Source organism: Pithys albifrons, chromosome 1 (genome assembly GCF_047495875.1).
Source record: "Pithys albifrons albifrons isolate INPA30051 chromosome 1, PitAlb_v1, whole genome shotgun sequence".
Classification (NCBI taxonomy): domain Eukaryota; kingdom Metazoa; phylum Chordata; class Aves; order Passeriformes; family Thamnophilidae; genus Pithys; species Pithys albifrons.
In genome coordinates this window covers 17,463,962-17,489,482 of record NC_092458.1, presented here as the reverse complement: position 1 = coordinate 17,489,482, position 25,521 = coordinate 17,463,962, and the positions used below count along the sequence as shown (strand labels likewise).

At 39.0% G+C, this 25,521-nt stretch overlaps 1 protein-coding gene across 6 annotated transcripts in view; it reads right to left on the bottom strand.

Moving 5' to 3' along the window:
- NAXD (NAD(P)HX dehydratase) overlaps positions 1-25,521 on the bottom strand; it is a 48,779-nt gene that overhangs the window by 20,906 nt on the left and 2,352 nt on the right. For 3 of the 6 annotated variants that reach the window (XM_071567983.1, XM_071567837.1, XM_071567910.1), the window contains exons 3-7: positions 24,130-24,501; positions 20,580-20,730; positions 19,299-19,344; positions 17,548-17,636; positions 3,808-3,916 (exon numbers count right to left, since the gene is read on the bottom strand). In XM_071567983.1, the coding sequence (XP_071424084.1) occupies positions 3,808-3,916; positions 17,548-17,636; positions 19,299-19,344; positions 20,580-20,730; positions 24,130-24,501 (767 nt within the window). Of the gene's footprint in view, positions 1-3,807; positions 3,917-17,547; positions 17,637-19,298; positions 19,345-20,579; positions 20,731-23,649; positions 23,667-24,129; positions 24,502-25,521 lie in introns of those variants that run through there. The other 3 variants (XM_071568154.1, XM_071568068.1, XM_071568243.1) reach the window with 2 other exon arrangements.

Below are 25,521 nucleotides of genomic sequence, written 5' to 3'. Positions count from 1 at the left end.
ACTGCTTGTGGTACCTGCATCAGTATTGGGGGTTGTGGGAAGGCTAAGAGGACACAGTTTGCACACACATTCTCACAGCAAATACACACACATGCCCTCTGGGGTTTGCCTCTGCAGTACCACAGGCCCAAGACACCATCTACTTCACCCTGTCCTGAGTGCTGAGAACAGACAGTGCCAAGTCCTCACTGCTACGTGACTTCTCTAGGAACTGCTGAAATCCCAGAGCAAGAATCTCCAGAGGGTACAAACAGGGCAGAAACCAAATCCATATGACACATACTGAAGAATAAAGTTTCTGGAAAATAATACTTCTGCTAATTTGAGTTACTATGAGTAGTGATTCCAAAGAGTAATAAATCCAGTTGTTCACATTTGTACATGGTGGTGGGTACTACAGACAACACACCTGATCTGCCACCTGCAGCGCTAGCCTGGGATGTTTCTCAGGTGTCTTAGTACAAATGGAACTGGTTGGGCTGCTCAGATATCAAGAGGAAAATGCTTCTCAAGGTCTACAGTGGCAGATTTAGCTTTAACAGACTGCTATGACAACAGGTGGCCCTGTATTCTGCAGTCCTCTTGATCTTGAAAAAACTAGTGCAGATAGTATAGCGAAACACCTTGTCCCATTCTCACAGTTTAGTAAGGCTGTGAAGTGTTGCCTAAATCCTGAAAGCATCAGGCTTGAAAGGGGGAAATTAATGCAACTAACCAAACACAGAAAGGCTGATGCTTCAGTCAAGGTGAAACTGAGAATCCAACCCATTTCAAAATTTCAAATGGGTTCTCTCGGGGCACACTCGCTGGAGGTGACCCCATGACAATGGGACAAAATTCTCTCACCATATAGATGTTAACAACAGCCAAGACAACTTCTCAACACAACCTTAAGATGATGTCACTAGGGTTGGAAAATGAGATTTCTGAAATTTATATTCCAAGAGATAGCAGAAATCTTTAAGGGCAAATGACTGGCTGAGGGTACTGTTTCAGAGTGAGGGGGATGAAAGAAGAGAAACAGCAACAGCAATAGGCACAAACGGCAGCTGAGTAGCGCCTCAGCCAAAAAAAACACCTGGGCTGGTATTCCTGATGTTCTTGAAGGAGCAGAGATGTGTTTTCGCTCCTTTCTCTTGAAGAGAAACAGCTTGGATTGCTTATTTGCTCCAGAGTTGGAAGGTCTAATCAGGCCAAGACTACAGCTGCCACATCTGCAAGGAATCCAGGTGCACAGATATTAGGACACAGAGTTTTCTGAAGCTGCAGTTCCTGGTCCTTCAAACTCATGGCTAGGAAGCTCTGGCAGACCGTCAGCCCTCACCCAAGCAACTGAGTAACAGCATGTGAGGGTTCCGGCACAGACCCACACAAGTGGCCTATAGAAAGAGGGGTGTAACTCATAAAGTGGCTTCTTGTAATAGGACTTGTAAATAGAATTATAGCTAAAACCAGAAAATCACAGGAAGCCAATAAGTATGTATTCAAAGAACATCACTATGTGCTCCAAGGGAAAAAAATCAAAGGAAACTGATCACAAGGTGGCTTTTTTTAAAATCAGACTGTTGAAAGGAGCTCAAATGCCACAGTGCACACACGTTGCAGGCATTAAGAATGGGGGACACAGGTGACATACTAAAGATGCTGAGGAAGCAAAGCATTCTTTGATCTGGAGATGATAAACCATCTGGTCAATAAGTATTAAGGCTACTCCACAATAAAACACTGTCCCTGGACTATATACCAGAAATTGCAGGTTACTGCACTAGTTAATTTCCTAATTTCTCAATGCTCAGAAGAGAGAAGCAGCCCAAACACGTGACTGTTTGGAGCAGCACATTCATTGGCAATGTACTGGCACAATACTGACAAGAACTGACATAAAACAGCATCAGAGGGGTGACAAACCACTATGCCTCAGCACTTTAAGGGGACAGAGGGAGGGAGGAAGAGGGGAAGCTCTCTCCCACGGTCACTACCACTCTGATGCAAACCCTGACCCAAAAGCAGACGCTCACCTGCTTCCAAGCCCTGTTTCGTATGACACACACCATATGGTTACCTTAAAGGGAAACCAGAAAATTACATACCAAGCCAACCTCCTATAAAAATTTAAAATAGCAATGACATCATCTCTTGCTTTTTTTATTGAAGCTTAAAATTGACTGTTGAAGCAAGAGCTCAACTTCAACTCAGCCCTCCCTCAGCACAGAGAAACACCAGTCTTGCTCAAGCAAGCAACCAGGGTTCACTTGTCCTCAGTGACATGTCAAAACCCACAACACTGGGTATAATGAACACTTACATAACTACAGTGAAGACAAAGAACTTGAGTTTTAATGTGAATTGAAATTAGTAAGGCCAGATCCTTGGCTCGTATGAATGTAGCCTGAGATTTTAGAATGAAGTAGCTTCCAAATTCCTTGTCTTTATTGGCTGGGTTTGTTTCTTTAAGCCAGCTTACATGGGACAGTCAGGCTGAAGGAAAAGAATGCTTGTAATTCACTAAGAAAGCAAATTATTTTTAGCAGTGATGAAAAACAATCAAGAAATCTTCCAGATACTTCTGCAGTATAGATAAGCACATAAACCCCCGATGGAATTCTGATACAAAAGAAGCTTATTTTAGATATCTTAGGTATTACAGATGAATCTTATTTTCTTTTGTTTAGTTTTTTCCTTTTAGGAACAGAAGACAAAAATTTTGTTTTTCTAAACCAAGGAAATAGAAAAATCAATGACCAAAATTTTTTTTCTGCAGAAGGAATTCTGAAAAATTATTTAAAAATAATAAAATCTGTTTAAATAGTTCAGATAGAGTAGAAATTGATTCCTTCATCTGGTGTAATGATTTTTTTCTTTATTTTCTCATCTTTATTAGCTTTGCAGCTTTGCATATTTTCCTTCCAAAAAGGAAGCAGGAGAATTAAAGAACTGAAAAACTCCAATAGCAACTTTCTCTGAAAAAATCCTGGCAAAGCCACCCTTCCTAGTTCTCAAGGTATTCTAAACCACTTGGATAGTATGGACTCCAGGTTCTTGCCTCCCCCGTTTTGCAATTTCACTGTGTAACTGTCAACATTTCTGTAAATTACATTAATTCTACTTGTTGGAGCCACTGATTAATTCAGTAATACTGCTCAGGAAAAGAAATAAATTGTACAAAATTAGATTGACAATAGATTGAAACACACACTTCAAACATGCAAAGATGTGTTGCCAGTAATACAAAACATCATCTGGGAGACTGTCTAACTATGTGTTCTTTAACATACAGAACTACCTAAGCTCCTCTTTTCAGCTCTGCACTAAGACTTGACAGAAAATAGGATTACCTCTTTATCTAGAGTGGAAATCTGCAACATTTTATAATTAAGAGTATTATTTCTTATTGTAAGAGGACACAATTGCTGTTCTTTGGTACATTTCATAAAAGCTGTCAAATATGGTTCCACAAATTAGGAACTCAAATCTGTATTTATGCATTTACAGTACAGGAGCTTTGCACCTAAGAAAACACAGAGCCCTTTATCTAGATATGCCAACATCTATTTCTTAATTAGTGACTTTCACAAGCAAAACAAAACCAAATCAAAATGACCAAACGAGTGCCTAAAATTCTGAGTGAAGATTGAGTATAATAATGAAGACCATGAGTAGTAACTGCAATTTTCAGACAACAATATTTTAATGAATTCATCATTTAGCAACTCTATCAAGAACATTTGTGTAATGATGCAAAATATAGGAAACTCGTCAGTAAAATTCAACATATTGACACAGGATAAAGTATCAGAATGCACATACCTTAGCGTTCTCAAGTAGAACATCATCTCTACCTAAGCCAGGTCCTATGACAACTGAGTGAAGTCGTGGTAACCACTTTTCCACCTCATGGACAGCATTTGGGCTATCACTACAATGGAAGGGTGAAAAAAAGACAAGTTTAAAAAGGCTTCATTTTAGTATTCTCAGAAATTGAGTTCAAGATGCAAGATAGGAAGAGATATTTCATATCTTGAGTGTCAGGCAATTTTATCCTCCAAACTACCAAAAATCTATGACCCAAGAAACACTGAATGATTGTTCAAATACCTAAAATGAAATATTTCTCTCAGTTCATTCCTTAGGGGAATACCACATAAAATGAGTAGGTAATTGCAAGTACCCACTATGGTTGTTATAAAATAAAAATATAAAACCCAAGGAAGACACCAACAATTTTTAGTCTGTCACAATTCCTATTTAATGCTTCTTTGCAGAGATTATGCTTTGGAGAGAGATCCACCATCTCACAGGTATGTACTGTGGCTTGCTGGAAATGACGCACTTATTTATTACCCTACATTGCAAAATGATAAATCTACTCATATGCTTTTTTGCCAGTTGCTTCATAAGCATTTGTTCTGATTGAATTACAGCCAAATTGTCCCGTTTCCCCAAAAGGCAACAGGAGAAACAAGCTATTCAGTGGGGGTATTATGTGCTTGTACTGCTTAAGATTTCTGCAGCATTCAGGTTTTTGTCTACATTGGAAAAATGATGAGAAAATCCGCTGCCAAATATAGCTGCCACAATACAGCATTCAGCCACTGACCAGAACTGTTTATTTTGTTCTGATCAGTTTTGTTGTGTAAATAGGCCAGAATATTTTGAAAGCACTGCCCAACAGTTGTAGTTAATCCTTACTGACAGTATGTAGGGAAAATTTAGTCTCTCCCTCTCCCCACCTCAGCAACAACAATAAATGGGCATTTTAACTGAAGCACGGTCAATAAAGCTCCCTGTAGGCTGAGCAGGGAGGTTCTACTCCACAGTATTGTTTGGAATATTTTAAGCTTGCAATACCTCAACAAAGCCATATTATTACGGATGAAAGCCCCTGCGTGTTTTTCATAACCAACAGCTGTACTGATGGGACACACCACTTGGGAACAAGTGTTTAGCTTGCATCTGGCAGAATCAGCAAATTCCGCAATGATTTCTGCAAGTGTCAGGCAGGAGCCCAAAGCCTTTGCAGCTGCAGGGAGCGAGGCAGCCCACTCCAGGCTGCGGGGATGGAAGTGCCTCCCGGCTGGCCGCAGCCCAGCAGCCCCTCCACGGACAAAGCTGCTCCAGAAATCCCGGCTGCGGCAGCGCGGGCTCCCCAAAGGCGCCTGTGCTGACACCACAAAGCGGCTCTGTCAAAACAAGGCTGCTGTGGGAAGCGATGACCCCCCGCAAGGTCAAGGCAAACAGCGAACCACGTGAGGACAGCAGTGCCCCTGAAGCATCCCCCGCTTTAGCAGGCTGAATTCCCATTTGCATGATGCAGCTTCCTCCCTTCTCTAACTTGCAAGGAAACAGCAGTAGTTTGAGAATTGCCAAACAGCTCACTTTTTATTTTTTATTTGTCTCTGTACAATCACCTGTAAGTTTATGATGTAGATACAGGCTAGAAATAAAAATGCCTCAAGAAATATTTAAAGCACCATAGGAAGAAAAAAAGACAGCTCTTTAATATGTGGTAGGTTGAACATGTGAAAAACTGCCTGTAGACCAAACTCTAATAAAACATCACCATTTCTGAATGCAGACCATTTCTTTTTATTCACATGCTGAACTGATTTTATCTTTGAAGAGCAATATATATCTCAAATATATGTGTCTCAAATAAATATATCTACATATTTTATAAAAATACTGCAGTATATTTAAGGATGTGTGAATGAATTAAATTCAGAATACCTTTGGATAGTAGAAGCAAAAGACATTTTAAAAAATGCTTCAGTAAATATAAGCTAAGAACGGAGCCATAGGTAGTACCATAAATGTTCTGCTCTTCTACAAATATGTCATGCAAATAATCTAAATGTAGAAAGTTTGCCAATTTATACTCAGGATTGAAATAAGATAATTTTGTCTACTCCCCAGTTCATAATGTGCACTTTGCAAAACAAAGATATCTCTTGGGAAATGAACAGTCCAGTATTAAGCCACTCCTGTTAACTTTGCCTCTGGTAATAATAAAAACCTACTGTGGAGCTTTTAATCTTCAAAGCATTTTGCAAACATTACACTCAACTCCTTTGCAACGTCACATCAAGAAGCAACCCAAGATGCGAAGGGTCAAGAGATTAAAAATGGTGATAATGACTATTACATTGCAAAATCAGCTATACAACCATGCTGTAAAGTAAATGATGGATTGTGATTCTTCATAAAGAAAACAGAACAAACACTGGGTCATGGAAGCATCATGCATATGTATGCATGTATGGCCAGAACAAAGATTTGGGAAGGGCTCTCCCCACGTGGGTGTGCCCTTCCAGCCTGCGCAATGGATTTTTAGGTGAGGCACAGTGTGCACAGAACTGGCCCCACCCTTTAAGTCCTGAGGTCCATCTGCTACGGCCGAGCGAGCTTGGACAGTGACAGTGAAGTCCTCGGGACTGTCACAGCACCCGGTACTAACCGGGGCTGACCCTGCTGAGCACTCGAGATGTGACGGGATGGGATGGCAGGGAGGCATTGAACTGCCAGGGGACGGTCCCACTGAGACTCGAACTCAGGTCCTTGGGATTCAGAGTCCAGAGTGCTCTCCTTTACACTACGGGACCACCTTTGAAGCATCATGACAACTTTGAGTCTCTGGATGCACACAACAGCTGTGGCTATGCAGCTACAGATGCCTTACAAACACCCTGTATCTACAGCTGCTCTGAAAGTGGAAGGGCTGTTGTGTTATCTTACTGTTTATGCCCACACATCAAACTAGTAGCATGTTGAAGCTGATAGGGTACAAATTATCAACAGGTAACTCTCTTCACTAAGGGGTGTCACCTTGAATGTACCTGACAACAGAACTTAGCACACAAAGAGAAACTCTTCCAGCTCTTAAGAGCTACAGTCTGTACACAAGGATTAAACATGCCCAGAAGAGCTCTCTGACACTGGGGTCAGCCGGCCTCTACACCCTCAGGTTTCACAGCAAGCAAAGCTCAACTCGCCTGTCAGGCACAGCTCCTGGACCACGGTCCTCATGAATGGAAACAGCAGTTGGGAAAGGCTAGATGGCATTGGCCAAAATTCTTATTAAGGATCATTTGGATAATTTGCCTGTACAGATAATCATGGTTTTGGGTACTGAGGAACAAATACTCCTTGGCAGTGTTTAGTTTATTACTACATAAAAAGCCATTGCTCATTCTTGCTTGGCTGTGTATGAAAACCCGACAAAAACCTCTGAAGACTCTGGAGGCATCAGCACAGAACACCATCAGGTCCTCAGCTGTTCACTGTGTACTATGTTCACACAAAGAACATTGTTAACGTCCTTTGTCACTTCATGCCAATTTCTGTGCCTGGTTATCAACCTGATCTCAAACCTCTTCATTTAATTACCACCTCCACTGCCCAAGACTTTGAAACAGCAATTGAAATTAGCACTGTCTTTAAAAAAACCCACCTATCTAGAAAGGTATGAGGTATGAAGAAGGCGTCCCCTTTTTCACATGCAATCTTCATGGACCAAGTAAGCAAGAAGCAGTATTGCCTTTACAGGGCCAGAGCCATATGATATGTAACTTGATTTTTTTCCAAAAGAGAAGTCACAAATGCAATACTCTCACTCTAAAGCATATTAATAATATTAATACAAAGAAAAGTCTGAAAATCTCTTCTAAGCACAGCAGAAAACAGGATTTGAGTTTCTGAAAAGAAGGTAAAAACCTTTAAGAGAGACTTTGATTAACTAAAAGTCTGTAATTTTCCAAAATGAAGCAAGTTTTTTTGGAAGGTGATAGTCAAAAATTGGGATAAAGTCTGGCTTTCCTGTAACTTAAAAATACAAACTCTGCACCATGGACACATCCAACAGGAATAATTTGGGAAGCTGAATCCAAGCAGTAACACCTGTAAACATGCAGACTGAACTGCAATACCACGGTGCAATTAAATGTGTGCAATTAAAAATTTCAGTGACAATCCACAGCAGGGAACAAACAGATTTTCCAACAGCTACTTAACTTCCAGCTAATCCCTATGTGTTATGTGACATGTTATTAAATGCCATTCTGATGCAAACCCAGATTATGACAGCTCACCGTTGTTAAATCAAGCAACCAACCAACACCCCTCAGACCCCCAAAAGCTTCCTCAGTATCTCAGCTTGTTCGCAAAGCAACCAATAAAGCTTTGACTGCGCTATCACAGAACTATGTAACAGGGTGGGTTCTACAGTTGCTGGAAAATGAGGCTAAGCACCATAGAGAGTTCAGAAAAACAGTATCTTTATTAACAGGAGTGACCGAATAGCAAGAACCTAAAGAGAGAAGAAGAAACACTTAAGCACTAAGCCCAAACGTGTAAGCCCCCCAGTAACCAGAGTTACTCATGTAAGATTGTCTTACCAACTCAGAACACTCCCCTGAAGGCAGAGGCTACATCTTCTAAGCATTGGCAGACAGCCCGTGTCCCTGCTGTCTTTTTGGGGAAAGAACCACCAACACCAAGAGCACGAGCCCTCTCACCTTCTATTGACCCTGTTGGAGGTGTCTGCCCAGGGAGGTGAGGCCACCACCCCCCAGGAAGAGGTCGCAGACCCTGCTGCTCTCTCTCCCTCTCCAAGCTCTTCCCCCCTTAGATCTCTTCCCAAGGCTGTCAAACCAATAGGAGAGACTCAAATAACTTCAGTTTATGCAAAGTTTTTCTTCAAGGACGAAGCCTTCACTGTATCAGCTTTTGTTCCCTAGAACTTGGCAGGCAAAGGATAAATCTTTTCACAGGTGGCATTGGCAAAAACACAGACCAAAAAGTCAAGAGTTTTAATTCCTGACACAGACTATCACAGCACAAACAGAAAAATAACAACTGAAAGACAACAGAATAATTAATAAAGAAAACTGAAGGAGCTTCTGTAACTTGTGTCATATCTGTGGAGTAGGTAAGAAAGAGTCTAAAGCTAATGTCAACAATCATCAAATCAACTTCATGCATTGTCCATTAGTCAGATCTACACAAACAAGCAAGCACACAGAGGGTGTCAGAGGGGGCACACAATGAGAAAGGACCCCACAGATGAGGTCTGATCAACTTTCCTTGGCTATTAGTGACAGGTAATGGGAGAAAGACAAAGCTTCACTCAGTGAAGGCTGAGCAGTCTGTGATCTCTTGGGAAGCCAGACACAACAGCTTTATCACATCCGTGAAACCGCTGTGCAGACAGGATCAAAGCATGGTGTTCGGCATCTTACATGCTTATCTTTTTGCTCTTCCAGAATGTACTGAGAAAAGTACTTTCCATGACAAGATAGACAAAAATTCTTCAAATTAAACAGCATTGAGTCTCTAAAATGGCGAGGACAAATTTTCTTTGCAAACTGTTAGTAGCTCTGTGTAACTTCTGACACATGAACCTCATGAAGTTCAGTAACTGCAAGGTGCTGCACCTGGGTCAGGGCAATCCCAGGTATCAGTACAGACTGGGAGAAGTCACTGAGAGCAGCCCTGAGGTAAAGAGCTAACATAGAAAGGAAAACTTTAGATTAAGCTTTCTGTTCTTCAGGACTCTTCTGTATTTCAGTATCACATAATAAAAATTGTCATAAACACAGTTCTGTAGATCTTCATCTTAGGGAAAGCTTGATATAATAACCTATCCAAACCACCACCAACAAAACAGAATTTAAAAAACCCATCTGAGAAAAACATGGTGGTTACTGCCCTAGTATCATTCACAGTTTCTAAACATCTTCTAGAGCAGTTTGTAACAGGTTATCTACCAGGTGAGATCTGCTTCAAAGTGTGCTGCTCTAGACTGGTCACTGCCCAGAGCGGGAGGACACCTGACAACTACGGCCTGAAACACCACTCCCATCCTCATCCCTCCAAAAACCCAAAAAATTTGCTCTACACTGCTTTTTATTAAGTTTGGCTTTTACCAAATGATCAAAAGCCACCAAGCAATAGCTTTGCATTATTACAGAAAGCTCTAAACACAGCAGCTTTCCTCATTCAGAATGAGTGACAGTTACTGTCATTGCTTTTTAGAGGAGGGAAAGGAACAAGTGATAAGGTGCAGCCTTGTCAAATTTTACATGGAAACAAGAAAATGTGAAGCCAAGTCAGCAAGGGCGTAACCAGGAGCTACGAAAATGGTAGATAAGCATGAATGACAGCACAAACAGGAGGCAGCAGGACTGCAACTCTTCACATGCACTTTAGGCAGAGCTGGAAACACCTTAGTAATCAGAGATGTGGTTTGGACATCACAAAATGCCAATCAAGTGGGACCTCCTGCTAGAGAAGAACACAGGACAAAAGCAAGACTGCCATGACCTGATCAACTACATGGCTACTCACTGGAAAGTATATTATTCAAATTCTACTCATTATCTGTGCACACTTGGTGTGACTAAGGCAACTTCAAATGCATTAAAATGTACCATTGCAGAAATCTGTTTATGCAAACTCAGACAAAGCACTTTAAGTGGGCAGTTTCAAAAGCCAACCTAGAGACTTATCTACAAAGATAGGAAAAAGTCTCTGATCTGAGGATGAAAGAGCTTCAGTTTTGGTTGTCTAAACACTGCAGGTAATTAATGTGAATCAAATGTTAGACCTGCTGACACTTGGAACCTGTCATGTTATACAACACATCAAAAGAGCAAAAGACTGGACATAATGTGTAGCTCTGGAATTCATGTAGTTATCTCAGAAAGCTAATTGTTAACTACTGTGATAAACAAACCTTGGGTGAAGTCTTTATTGGAAACTGGGTAGTTAAGATAGGGAGCAAGATTACTCTGGAGAGGTTAGGTCACAGGAATTATTTCAAACATGAAAATATGCAAAAAATATTGAGCATAAAATTAAACTAATTCTCTACTCCAAGACTAGCTCTATTTGCCAATGTTGAAATCATTGTTCTTGTAAATTAATGCCAAATTTCCAGAAGCCCAAGGGCTTCAGGCAGCCTCTTTCAGTCCCCATGAAAAGAACTGGAGACAGTAACTTTTATTCTAGAGAAGCTTATTGAGCTCATGATCAACTCATTTGTCTTCTACCAAGGACCTCAATCAGGCAGAGCAAATCTCAGTGACAATACAGTGGCATGAAGTTGGCTGGATATAACTAGAGAACAAAACCAGATATATTTATTAAATTAAAATTAGCATATTAAAATGCCCCCCCCCCCCAAAGTTTAGAAGACAAAATGGTTATTTTCACCTATCAGGCTGCCTAAGTACCTTTGAATAGTCTACAATCTGCAAACACTGGATAGACAATACATATTTTCCATTTTTTACAGTTTGATTAAAGAAAACAGAAGAAAAATAAAGACCTTAATGAGAAAGGGATTGAATTCTATTCAAATCAAGTCTTCCTTTCTACCCATTAAGTAACTTAATGTAGACACTAGAAGTGAACCTGGTAGGCTTCTTCTGAATATTAAAAACACAGAGGCAGGAACAGCTTGGGTGTCACAAGGTAATAGGAAAAGACTGCTCTTAATATGCAGATACCAGAGTCTTTACTTACACCATTATATACTCTACCTTCAATGACCTACTGAAGAACATATTTAGCAAGAAAGCCATATTTGCTATATCCTTGTTTTGGGTTTTTTTTGCATAATGACAACAACAAAACACTGAAAATCTTTTCCGCGGGTCCTCTTTGGACACCAGACTCTCACTTAGGTATCAGATGTTCTGTTTCACTAGGAATTGGGTGGTCACACGCTACAGGCATCAGAGCTAACAACAGCCTCTTTAGTACTGAACCCAATTGCATTACACCTCAGCATCCTGTAAGACACTATTTTCTCAGATTTTTCACACAGAAATGGCAACAGCACTGAAGGTCAACCTTATCTACCCTTGTAAAGATACCACAGCTACATAATACAGTCACTTTATGACCTGTATTTAGATATATCCAAATACTTGAAGCAGTTGTAGTCTGTTTTGATTTCAACGATATTACCAATGTGTATTATGACAATTCTCGCCCAAAGTGTAACAATAACCAAATGTCTTGACTTCCTATTTTCAGAGTTCATGGAAGTGATCTTGACCCATCAATACTTCCTGTGAACTGACTTGAAAGTAGAATCTGACAAATACTCTTCATGGACTGCAATCAACCAAACCTGTGACTTTAAAAGCCACAGAGTGCGGACGAAATTGTGATTTACCTCAGAAAGAAACACACTTAAAATGTTTCTAGAAAAACTAATGCACTATTTTTTTAATGTTTAAAACCAGTAAATAAAGTTACAAGCTTTTATCACATTAGCAGCCCTCTCATTCAACTCTTAAGGCACAGATCATAGTTGAATTAATACCCAGGAGGCTACAATACTTCCACTTAGCTGTGGACACACATGAGAAGACAGAACAAACCCCAGTCTAAATATCTGCATTGCTTATTGTCATCTGGGGGAAAAAACAAACACCAAAGAATGAGACGCTAAAACCTTCAAACAACAATAAAAAAGTCATGCAGAATCAAACGCCAGGCACACCTGCCTTCACTCAAACTCAAGAAAAATTGAGCACTCAAGAAGTTTGAACACCAAAGAAATTTATCTCTGGTTTCAAATCACAGCAGTATGGGCAAACATTCAGAAGGATGAATCTGGCCACGATCTAACTGGAGAACATCTCTTTCTGACGTACCAGAAAGCAGCAAGAACAGCACTATTACTGCAGCAATGCCAAAGACCTTTGGCTACTTCTCACATTTTGAAAACCTCTGTCAGTATGACATGGGACCTCTGAAACAACAGGGAGGAAAGGGACTATAGCATGGGGTCAATACACCTCCCAGCTTGTATTCAGTCTGCAACACACAGTAAAGAAGCAGCAGCTTTTTGCCAAGAAAGCTGGACACAGGAAACAGGTCCATAAGCAAGTTTAGGACATGGCATTGCACAACAGGACTGGAAACAATTTAAATATAAAAATTGTCGTAGTCAGCAAACACAAACTGACCTTTATCTCTCCATAAGTACTTAAGAAAAAAATACAAAAGATTTCTCATGTGATTCCTAGCTAGGCTGCTGTCTAAATTAGGTTTGGGAGAAAGACCACAAAGTTTATGTCTTCCTTCATCTTCTCTGCAGGTATAATAGGGATCCAGCAGCCAAGTCACTTGGGAGACATCTTTTTGATAACTGGAGCAACCTCTCTTTTCTCCTTGACTTTCGCTGGTGACAAGAACTCCTGCACTTCCTTCCAGCAGCTGATCCAAAAGAGAACTCAGTCCCACCATTAATCCGGCGTAGTGTTTAATAGCTACACTTAGCCAACACAACTGAAAAGTGTGAGCTTTCTCCCACAATGGAATGATGGTTTTTAATCTCCTCTCCACATAGTGAATCATAAAGAGGTTAAAAGTCGTAACAATTATCCTTGAGCTTTCTTTAAGAAACCTGAATTGGTTAAAAGTGCTCAAATAGCTTATGAGGAGCTCACTATTCATGATTCATTACTTTTTTGAATTGTCAAAATATAGACAAAATTCAGTAAAACTACGCAAAATATCTTCCAGAAACCCCATCTTCACTAAGCTTCTTCATCAATGGGGACTGGCCTCAACACATAGTCCAGCTTCATGAGAATTTTCTCCCCAGTTATTTTTAGTTTAAACTCAAAAGAATAATATTTTTCAAAATCCAACCCAAACCTCCGACTCTGCAATTAACTGTAAGACTTTCAGTAATTGTGGCAATATTTTCTCATCCACACAGACACATAGATACAACCAGCTGAGAGGAAGGTATTAGTTTTAAATCCATACATAGTTCAAGAGTGATGTTTTTTGTGGATAATGGAAAAATTACCTGACTTCTTCAAGCCCTGACATCTCACTCTACTTCTCTGATAAAACTCCGGAGATCATGGAGTATATCAACGGTTGATTTTGCAATCTGTCTGATAACCAGGTTATAAGAGAGCTACTCAGTAGAATTTGGATCTCTCCTGGCCTACAGAGAAGAAAATCTCTGTATAATTTATTATGAATAAGTCCTTGCAAGAGGGGAATCTACCACAATAGTTTCATTCTATCTTCTTTTAAAATATAACCAGTTGGGTTCATACAGCTCATTTAGCAAACAGATCATTTGCCTACCAAGACAGGATAAGCTAACCCAACACAAGTATCCAAGAAGTCTATTCAACCTGACCTGAGCCAGGCAAGTAACTAGGGAAATACAAAAAAGCCACAGAAAACTCTTCTCTACAAAGTTCCCAGCACTAACGCATGAAGAAAGTATGCACACATCAACAGCAAAAATACATCGAGAAACCATCAGCAATAAAACTTAGTAAAATGCAAAAATTAAGTTTTATCATGTCAGTATTTGTGTAGCATTTATAGCAGGAGCATGTTAGCAGAGAAAACAGAAAAATGCAGCACAAACTGGGATCAGAAATAAGACCAAGGAAGGCAGCTGTCACCAAGACTCAGTTTACTCCACTATTCAAAAGGCCTCATCTCCTGCAATGCACACTTCACACTTCTCCACATGAAAGCAAAACGTCAGACAGCAAAAATTTAAACTGGTTAGTGGGTCAGTTTTCGAGTATTACCAGGTCATTGTGGAAGGGGCCATAATGGATGTGACAGAATCCCTGAATAAAAAGGAAAAGTTACTACTGATAATGTTAACTGTTCATGGCCCCTAGACACCCACAATGGCATCGAGGACACACAGAGCCAGGTGCCAAAACCTCCTTTCCAGATCTCCAGCTGCCATGTGTAGTCCCAGCTCTATCACGCCGACTCACAGGGAAGTCAAGAGACACAAACCACTGAGAAAGCTGCATTATGGGTGTCCCCAGCATGGGATGTTACACCAAAAGGAATCTCAAGATGGTCTGCAGATGGGGTCACATGGAATTGCCCTGGCAATGTTGCAAGATGGATGTTTGTTTTCATAACCCTCCTCTGCAATCCTGCTCAATCCTTCTCACATACCATTCCTTGCATCCTTGAAGTGACACACATTTGCAAAGGACTTGAAACACTCTAGTCCAATTTCCATCTCTCACACATCTTCACTAGTCACGCTGGCCAAGATCCACAACAGCAGCTCTAACGAGGCAGAAAAGCCCTCGCATTTAGAGAGGGGCAAAAAAAGAGCATGTTCTTGCCTTGAGGTGATCCCAAGAGGTGAAGGCAGTAGAGAAAGGTAGTGGCAGCTAAGTCGCCGAGATGATAAAATGTCAGGCTCCTGGCAGTACAAAATGGCAGCTGAACCCTGGCAAAATGCCAAGCTGTTCAAACAGTGAGTTGAGTACACAGGGCCATAATTATGATTAGCATAATAAGAGAGTGGTACAACAGCTACCTAGTTACTCTGAAGGGTCATGGAGAAATCATAACAAAGCAAAGTTTTAAGGAGAGACACAAAAGAAAACAATGACATAGCTGCTCGGTGGGTTTTTCCCGGAGGTTCTTCCATGCGTGAAGTGCAGCCCGAGAGAAAGTACAAAGACTGTTTAAGAGATCAGGCTCTGAATCAAGAGCAGCCGGCCGTGCCCAGGGGACTCCAATGGCTCCACAACATAAGAAAGATCATATGAAAAGTGTGACACTGAACACAAAGGACCTTACAAGAAAAACAGGCTGTTAGTGTAAATTTAAATAAAATCTGGACTCAATAGAGTCAGTCAAGATTTCTTCCTTTCTGTTTTCTCTTTCCTTCAAATGAACCAGAAGAGATAAAACTATGAGAAAATTTAACACATAAAGATTCAGATATTTGCACTTATTCATTTTGAATGTCACATAAACAACATTTACAGATCCACTGCATCATGCAATTAGCCCAGCTGTCTCGGTGAAATTAATCAGAGTTTTAATAAAAGTATTAAGTTGAAGACTTAAAGATATATGCATATGAAAATATCAAGATTCTCAGTACATCTGGAGGAATTTACAGACATAGCTGAAGTTTAAAATCCAAAGTTCTCTTTGTGAATAGAAAGATCAGAGTTTTCATTGACATCTAAATTCCAGAGAAGATACAGAGATCTGTGCATAAAACCCACCCCCCTCTTGCGCTTAGCAGGCACAGTTTGGTTCTTCATGAACAGAAAGTTTACTCTTTACCTCCTTTTTTCTCTATGCTGCTTCTGTTTCCCCTATTGAACTTTTCTATTACCAGACATCAAGAACCCCTGAGCACACAAAAAATGCTTTTCCCAAGGCAAGGTCAACTCATTATCATGCAAGACAACCATACACTGAATTCTGAGTCTAATACAACAAGACAACCCAAGTTAAATGCTAATACTGCCATTAGGATTCTCCACTGCATTTGTTATCATATGATATCAGATAAAACATCAACTGAAGATGTGCCTTTAGGATTTCAGAGGCAAACACAGTTGTGCTGGTAAAAACACTATCCACGTATTTCTCCCTTGCTTTCAAATATAATTTTAATGTTGCCTAAAATCCATAAAGTTATGGGTTTCTTCTATCTTTGGTGGGGTGGGGCAAAAGCAACCAACAAAAGACAACCCTGTCTAACTGTCTTCTTTCCAAGCACCTCTCTCTACAGCGACAGGAATGAAACCCACCTTTAGAATGTGATAAACTTATGGCTTCTACCACAGGCATCCCCATCGGGAAGTTCATATTCTTCTTCTCAGACACCAAATATTTCTGCCATAAATCCTTCCTGACAGCAATATCTGACAAACGCGCTTTTAAGTTATGCTTTTTCTACCTTAATCACAGCTTTGCTGTGTACACCAACAGAGTCTGACACACACTAGTGCAAGCTCAGCCCAGGGGCATGTACCTGAGGCACACATCTTAATTCTCAGTTGCAGTGCTCATTGTAAACCATCATAACACCTCATTGAAACAAAATTTATGCTGTGAAAGTTGATCAATCAGTAACATATTTCACAACACAAATTCGGAAAAGCACACACTGATCTTCCTAAGTAAGGGGACGGTTGCTCATTAAACCTTTCATCTTCTTGTTAATAACCCCTGCATTTTATATCATTTTGGAACATCCACTTATTCCCAAGAACAGGTGTGTATCTAAAGCAACACATTCATGAAGGAAAAAGAGAATCTTGCCTAGTCATTTTGCACAGGTGCCTACACACACAGTAGCGAGGAGGGGAAAGACTCACTACTGTAAATACTGTTAGGACTGAAGAAGCAAGAGAACACACTCCACTTGCCCTTCAGATGCAGATTTCAAAATGCTGACTTGCAGTGTTTCTTATTCTGGATTTTGCTACTGTTCACAGTTAAATGCATTACAATCATAGAAGACGTGTCAGCAAGTAGCAGAAAGCAAGACCTTTGCTTTTTAAAAACAGTTCTTTGATAATCATGAAAAAGATTCACAACTGATTGCCTGTATTAAATGTCTAACTGTAACGAAAGGACAAACCCCAGAGTTTTTGTGATGCATAGCTCACCCACCCAGTAACTCAGGAAAAGAAATAATACAAATTAATCAATTATTAGACAGAAATGTACAAACTACTAAGCCTGATTAGCTCATTCAAATAAAACGTCACTTACAGAACTGGATGAACAATCAGCTCTGGACTATATGATTTGATTACTGTTGCTGCATCTTTGGTACAAAACACATGGGATAAATCTGCACCCTAAAAAAGAAAATTTGCAAACAATATTATCAAATTAATAGTTTATAGTAACTTTGTAATTTGAAAGTTTATTCAACAAATAATTCAAATGAATTCTTACTTCTCAATAGTTAAAGCAAACTTCATTATTTTTCTATTTTTACTTAGACTACCATGAAATGTTCTGCAGAAATTTTTCTTTTGTATCAAACTTTCAATATAACTTTTTTCTGGTTTTCAGTGATAGGATGACTGGAAACACAAACCTTGAATTTCCACTCACTTGAGAAATGTTTCTCATTTGCAGAGAACAAGGACTAAAATGTCGCACGTAGAACAAGAAGAAAGGCAAAAGAACACAGAAAAACATGACACAAGCTACATTAGAGAGCCATAGTAATACTGTAATATGCTTGCAAAATGTGGCTATGGCCATCTATGGGTATGTTTGCACTCCACTTTCACTCAGTGGGCCAAATTCACACAAGGCTGGCACAATTTCAACAACACCCCTTAAATTAAATAAACATTAATGCTGAAGAGTTGAGTCTCAAGCTTCTGTTATCACTCAAAAAATCAGAAATACATATAGAAATTATGTAAGTGGTGACCAGAAAACCTGATCTCTCTCGTATGTTGTGCATACTGAAATCTCTCAGGATTAAGGAAGTGTCTCCTCTGCTTTACTACTACACATTTAACATTTCAAGCTACTAAGCAATGCTGAGATTTGATCCTATGACTCTTTATGTGCAGATGTAATGATCTGAGACCAGGTGACTTCAATATGGAACCTCCTGTCTGCCACAATATTTGCACATGAACAGAAAGCTCAGTGACTTTGGTATCTTATAACCCCATGATCAAATAGTATCTTTTCAGTTCTAACACTCTGTGGGACTGCATCATGGGGGAGAGGTGGTTGGAAATACCTGGGTTGGTTACCTACTTACTGAAAGAAATCTCCAAAAAGAAAAACACACAGAGTGAACTGAAAGCACTGATGCACTATATACAAAATACTTAAAATCAGATGTACTATGTGAGCATGACGTTTAGATTTGAAAATCATCCTTGTAATTATGTAGTCTGGAGTAAATATATTTAGCCAGTTAATAAGTCGATAAATTCACATTTCTAGGAAAAAAAGCATAGGAAATACTTCTTTTTAATATTAGAATGCAAATACAATGGGCTACTAAAAATTACATTAAATTCAACCAACAGTCTCTAGACTTACAGCAAAAAGAATCCATCTAGGCTAACATTTCAAGTTCTGAAAGAGAGTTACTTGTTTCAACACACTTATCCAATCCAGAAAAAATTACCAAGGAACTCGCTGCAGCACCAAAGACATAACTTTGAACAATAATTTAAAGTTATTTTATGGTTCACTTTTGGAGAAAATATTTCATCAAATTTTGAAATTTGCTGTCCATTTCTGAAATGGTCAATTTTTGATGTATTTCTAAGTTCACCTTATACAGATAGAGAAAACACACTGAATGACATATTTGCAAAGTATTTCTGCAAATCCAGAACTAAAGATTTTCTTTATTCATGAGAAGACCTTTTAGAACTCAAAGTTCATGTGCAGCACAGAATGAATGCTTTTTAAAAATGGCACCTAGCCAACAGAAATGCTGAAAACTTCATTTTGGTCTGGTATAGAAGAATACATACCACTTTGAGAGCTGTAATTGCAGCAAAATATGGTGCTCCAGTGTACCTAGAATGAAATAAAACTTAGATTAGGAAACACAGTCAAGAGACTAGATAATTTGGAAATCAAATCAGTCTGCCATAACGAAATCCCAAATTCAAGAGCAGATTTTTAAAATTGCTTTCCCTTCTGCCTGCTGTAAAAGACAGGAAAAAGTCCTGCAATACTGAAGTCAATCTCAAACCTTGTTCTTATTTCAAAAGCATAGAGTTTCACCTTAGCCATCTGATTTTTCATAGAAATATTTACAAACATCATGCCAATTTCACATAACCAAGGCAAAAGTTTAGAGACAAATAAAACAAGAGCCCAGCACTGTTTGCAAGCTAAATCTGGGATCTGTGACCTGGATCAATCCCATCTGGTTTTAAATGCTTAACTAAAGTGCCTAAACTGTGATTCCAGTTGCCCTAAATTCTCTTTGTAAAGACTGAAGGGAGGTATGAAGAGAATCACCCTAAAGAGGTGCTTAGTTCAGCAAGAACCCACCCCTGGCTATTCAACCCAGCTATAAGACAGCAGTTCTTTGCTCTGTATAGAAAGTTTATTAATGGCACATGTCCAACAGCAGATCTCTCTTACAGCAGAAAGATGCTGTCTCTATTTCAAAAGGGGAAAATAAAAAACAGGAAGGTGTAGTGGCTCATTCAAAGTATTGTGGCCAAGAATATAAAGCCTGTTTTCTTACTAGGTCAGTACAGCACTTAACTGATTTATGCTATATCTCTTTTTTCCCCTGAAACATGATATTTCTATTACTCCACTACATAAAACAAATTATTGACAGAATCTATCAATTTATCAAAATAAAAAGGCCATAGTAAGAAAGTATTCTATTCCTGATTCAATAGACCTAGTTCTCGAGGTACCAAAATAGATTAAAGAAACCCAAAACACCTCAGATGTGCCACTGTCATACTCCAGTCTACTTATTCTATAACTTCACCATGCAATAGGAAAAGACTAACACTGAAAGCAGAGTTTGGTGGTCAAAAAAGACAGAGAAGGTAGACATAGATACAAACAGCATTTAAAGTTTCATTCACATTCTGTACCGAAGTTTTGCAACACATCTACAAGAAAACATCTTCTTTCCTAAGCATGAAGGGTCATGATGATGGACTGGTAAAGCTCTCTGGAAAATACTCATGTTTTAAATGTGAATTTGACTGAGTTCTGCAAGTAGTTGTGACATCCTCAAACTCTCTGACAAGCAAAAATCAAATTTCTATTTAACTTACTCTCGACATCCTCCAACAATGCCTATACGACCATCTTGACCTTTATGCTTTTTCCCTGTTAGAGGAGGGATAACATTGCGCACCAGTTGAAAAATATTCTCCATATCCTTTAGAGAGTGTGTTCTGTGCAGTGAAAAAGATCTCTCTATAACTGAAAAGAAGAAAATAAATGTTAAAGTATGATCTTTCCTAAACTACTGCTAAGCATTTAAGCACTCATGAACAGTAATAAAATCACAGAAAGATATACAAAGTGACATATTTCTAAAAACCAAATGCTTTGTCATTTAAAGGCCTTTAAAAGAGTCAGTAACTAGGGAAGGTGATGATGTTAAAAATTAATTTAGGGTCTGATGCAGAAAATACTCTCACTGACTGTTCACAATCCTAATTTAGGGCTCAGGTACAGAATGGAACAACCACCCAGATTAGTTATATGAACAATTTGTAACTAGAAATATCTTCTTAGTTCAGCCTGAAATTACTTCCATAATTAAGCTCAACTGAAATAGGTACACTTGGTAAGGACTAAACACATCCAGACACAGAGCAAGCACAAAGCAACTAAAACCAAATTTTAAACATACACCCTACCTTTTATATTTCGCTTCCCCTTAAAGACTTCCATCTCTTAGCAGAATCAGGGCCTATCTCTCTGCTTTTTTATTTTGGTAGGCGGTTACAAAGCATAATGGAAGTCTTTCTGCAAAACTATAATCCAACGCACTAGATGCAAACATCACAAATATCACACAAAGATCATTTTAGCTGTAATACAACTCCAGATCTCTGATGCAAAACTACATGTCGAGCCACATACTGAAACAACTCAAAAGGCTACACATGCAAATTACTGTTTGAAAAGGCTACAAAAATTTAGAATAAAAAAGTATTCCAACCATTACAACTACAGAGAATTAAAACATTTACCTAACACAGGACAAATGTCAAGATCAGTACTTCTATCAACAATGTGTCAACTGTAAGTTGCAGAAAATAGGCTAAAAGAGTAAGTTCTTGTATTTCAAGAAAGCTCCTCCTCATTAACTGGACAATTCCTTTCAGAACAGTGGTTTATTTCAACGCTAATATTAGTGTCCTAGACCATAGCCACCATTACGTTCCTTTTTACAGATCTTCTAAAAAGCTTTCAAGGAACTGCTATACAGTGTAACAGAATTATGTAGAAAGTAACTCTCATGATACTCCTCATTTTCAGCCGAATAAAACTCCATAGCCCCACCCACCAACTCCAAAATATAAAGGAGGAAAAAAAGGAAGAAAAGAAGAAAAACTGTTATAGAAATTTGGGGCAAAATAATGGGGAAAAAATGTAATAAACAAGAAAACTCCACATTTGTACACTATCAGCAAAAAGCATCTTCTCTGTCTTCCACAGAATCTAACCTAAGACATACTAATCTTCAGTAATAAAATGTTTTGGTGTTCAATAATGATAAATAATCTTGGCTGATCTTTTGCTTTTTAAATTCTTCTATAACACAGGCATCCCATTCCTACTTAGACAAAATAAAAAAGGAGAAAAAGGAAAGGAATGAAAATAAAAAAACCCAAACTCAACTTGTTTTGGATTACAGCCAAAATAACAATGCAGTGACCCAGAGGAGAACAAAATGCTCATCTCCTCTGGAAATAGGGCAGATTATTTTCTTTAAATCACACTTCAGACACTCCCTGGTTTTCAACCACACAAGAGTATAACATAGCTCGTAGCCCCTAAAGCGCAACGTTTCAAGACAGCTCTGTGTTTCTTTGCTGGTGTTTTTCCTTTATACCTAAATATGAAGAGACTGCATAATAAATGGAGATAAAACTGATAATTATGCAAAAAACACTTCTTAATAGAACTCTACCTACATAATCACTAAGGCATATTCAGCTATAAACAACAGGAATCTTAATTCCTTATGTGTTGTCTGAAGCATATGTTCACTTTTTAGTACAAATGCTTTGTTACACCGTCACCAATTACAAGATTAGTGTCTTGAATTCCTCATGCTACAGTTAAATAAATGGGTTTTTGCACAGTGCAATATTATGTACACCTACATGATGAAATCCAGCAAGAAAAACTGAACTTCAGCTTCAAGTCATTACAAATAATTAAACTTTCAGGAAAAACCTTTCAGAAGTAATGTTAAGGCCTGGTAGGTGCCATCACTCCAGTCTAGAACCTTAAATGATTTCCTAAGGGATTTTCTTAAGCACTCCAGTTTTCCCTTAAATTTAAAAGTGAAAGCATTTAAAACACTGAATCATTTGTATGCCGTAATTTATCAAAGTCTGCTGCCACTTAGAAATGCTACAGACCAACTATTCACTCAAGAAGAAACACAACAGATCTGCCAGCCTAAACCCTCAGCAGACCCAACCACGCAGCCTCCCAAGCACTTTACAAGGAAACACAGTACGTAATGCAGAACTGAAACAGCTCTAAAATCCTCTCAGGACTCAGAGAATGCCCATTAGGATCTGGCAGGCCAGATTATTATTCAACACTGAGACTTGATGGGTTTTTTTCCCTCTTTTCAAACTACACTTTTTTATCTTCCAAGCAATGTGAAATTCAGAATTAGAACAGAGAATTAGAACCTGTTTAATTTCCATGTGGCATGCTAAAAACCACAAAGCCTCAACCTGACTCTAGTTCCAGCACTGACAGAGTATCCCTGATTTCCTCCTGCCCACACAGTTTACCCTCCACATACAAAGACACTGTGATAAAAATAAATGCCAAAGACCCACAGATCCCAAGAAGTCAGTCTGTTAGTGATCACTGCTATCATCTTCTGGCCCACATATTTGGTCTGGAATGAAAAGTCTCTGCATAAATACCAATTCCTGAGCCACTGCTTTGCCTTGTTCTTTGAAGTAAATTAAGATACCCAAGAATTTATAAATGAGCTGGTGCAGAAGAAAAACCTAAGCCAGTATTTTCAGCTTCTATTACACCTACTACAATGATACATGTTTAATTAATTGATATGATTCAGAATTTCATTGTAAAGACATTTATTTTAAAGAAGCTTGATTGTAACTTCTGACTTACTTCAGTGTAGGCAAAACTCCATTTTTTTCTCAGCCCTGAAAAAACATATGCACAACCTTAACTTCATATACTGGGTTATGCTTCGTAACTTCAAGCAGAACAGCAACAAAATTTCTGCTACACAGTACCTAATATTTCTAGTAGCTTTCACAACTGTGCTATTTGCCTTTGATACATAAAAGCTTCTCCTAACTTCACTTTACAGAGATATGAACACGGAAAGAAGCTCCCAATGTTTACAGGATTTGAAAGGTATGATTTTGCTCACTGAAATTTGTTATAACTAATGTACCTGTATTAAATAATCAGTAAAACGGAACAAATGACGATTTAATTTAATTTTACATCAGACAGACACCTTCACCACAATATTAAATGATTCCAATTAGCTTTTATTTTCAAAAGCTGCTTACTCCCAGTGCTTTCACACAGAAGTATTAAAAAACCCCTAGCTTTTATTTATGCTGTAGAAGGAAGTACCTATCGGTGGAGAAAGTGTTGCTGTCATAGCATTATAATTAAAGTTATCCGCATATGAACGATGGTTCGGTCTCCGAGGTGGACTTGTTGGTATAGACTGTGACCTTTGTGATACTGTAGAGGAAATTCCTGCCAACATCTGTCCCAACATCTGTAACATCTGGAGTTCTCGAGCATGCTCAGCTTCCCGACGCTTGTCCTCAATTTTGAGCCTCTGCTCTTCAAATCTGTAAAACTTCTCATCTGTATCCATGCTCTGCTGCAGGAATTTTTCCATCATTTTATCCAATGTTAAATTTGTATGGCGTTTTTTTGATCTTTTGGGCTGATTAAGAGGTGGGGTAATAGTTGGAGCATTGACTTCTTTAAAGCCTAAAGCAAGGAAAGAAACAATTACTTTTTCTGATGAAAAATAATTTTTTTAAGAAGAAAACAGCAAAAAATTCCCCTACGAGATGTGCACCCAATGCACCACAAAAAAGTTGTCACACTTATTCAATGGACAAGTATTTCAGAGTACTGAAGCAACAAGACAAGCTTCTATAAAGTTGCAAAGGTAACACAAAAATCACAGAGGCATCTTTTAACTGTTGTAGTACTGAACTTCAATAATAGGAGTCTTTTTGATCTTCTAAAAAGGTTTAAGTGAAGGCTATTAAATAGTATAGGCTCATTTGTGTATTGCAAGTAATTACATTAATCTAAATTGAGTTTCAGTCTTCTGGCATCCTAGATTTGCATTTCAAAAGAACATTAGTGTAAACAACTCTTTGATGGGGTTTATGTGTAAAAAGAAGGTTGGTTAAACGTCAACCAATTGGCTTATTCCTCAGTGATGTCAACTTCTGAAGACAGGTTCATGTTTATATTAAAATCCCCGCATTAATCTAGATTTAAAAGAAACGAGTAACACTTTCCCCATACCTCCACAAAACAAATGCGGAGTGGAGGGTAAAGATCTAGCAGGGAAAGGGCAGGCTTTAGTACAGTGCTGCTTCTGTCCACAAAGCCGCTGAAGTTAGAAGCAGTGTTTCTGAAACAACCCATGCAATTAATTACGTAAAAGCTCTCCCCTAGCTTTCTGACCCATCTGCAACAATAAGCAGATTTTTCAGGTATTATTGTCATCATCGTTTTAATACCGATTAGCAAAACTGCATGGAGTCTGCAGGGAACGGGAAAATTCTCCAACGAGAGGGATGCTTATTTTCTTGTATCTGCTACCTGACACTTTATCTCAGGATCTCTGCGCTAGTTTTCCAGCGGTTTCCCACGGACACGTACCGATAAAAACTCCCTAGGGTCCCTGTCCGCAGCATCTCCCCCTGCTCGGAGAGCAGCATGTGGACTCGCCTTCGGGCTCCCCAGATCACGGGGACGGGCAAGGTGCAA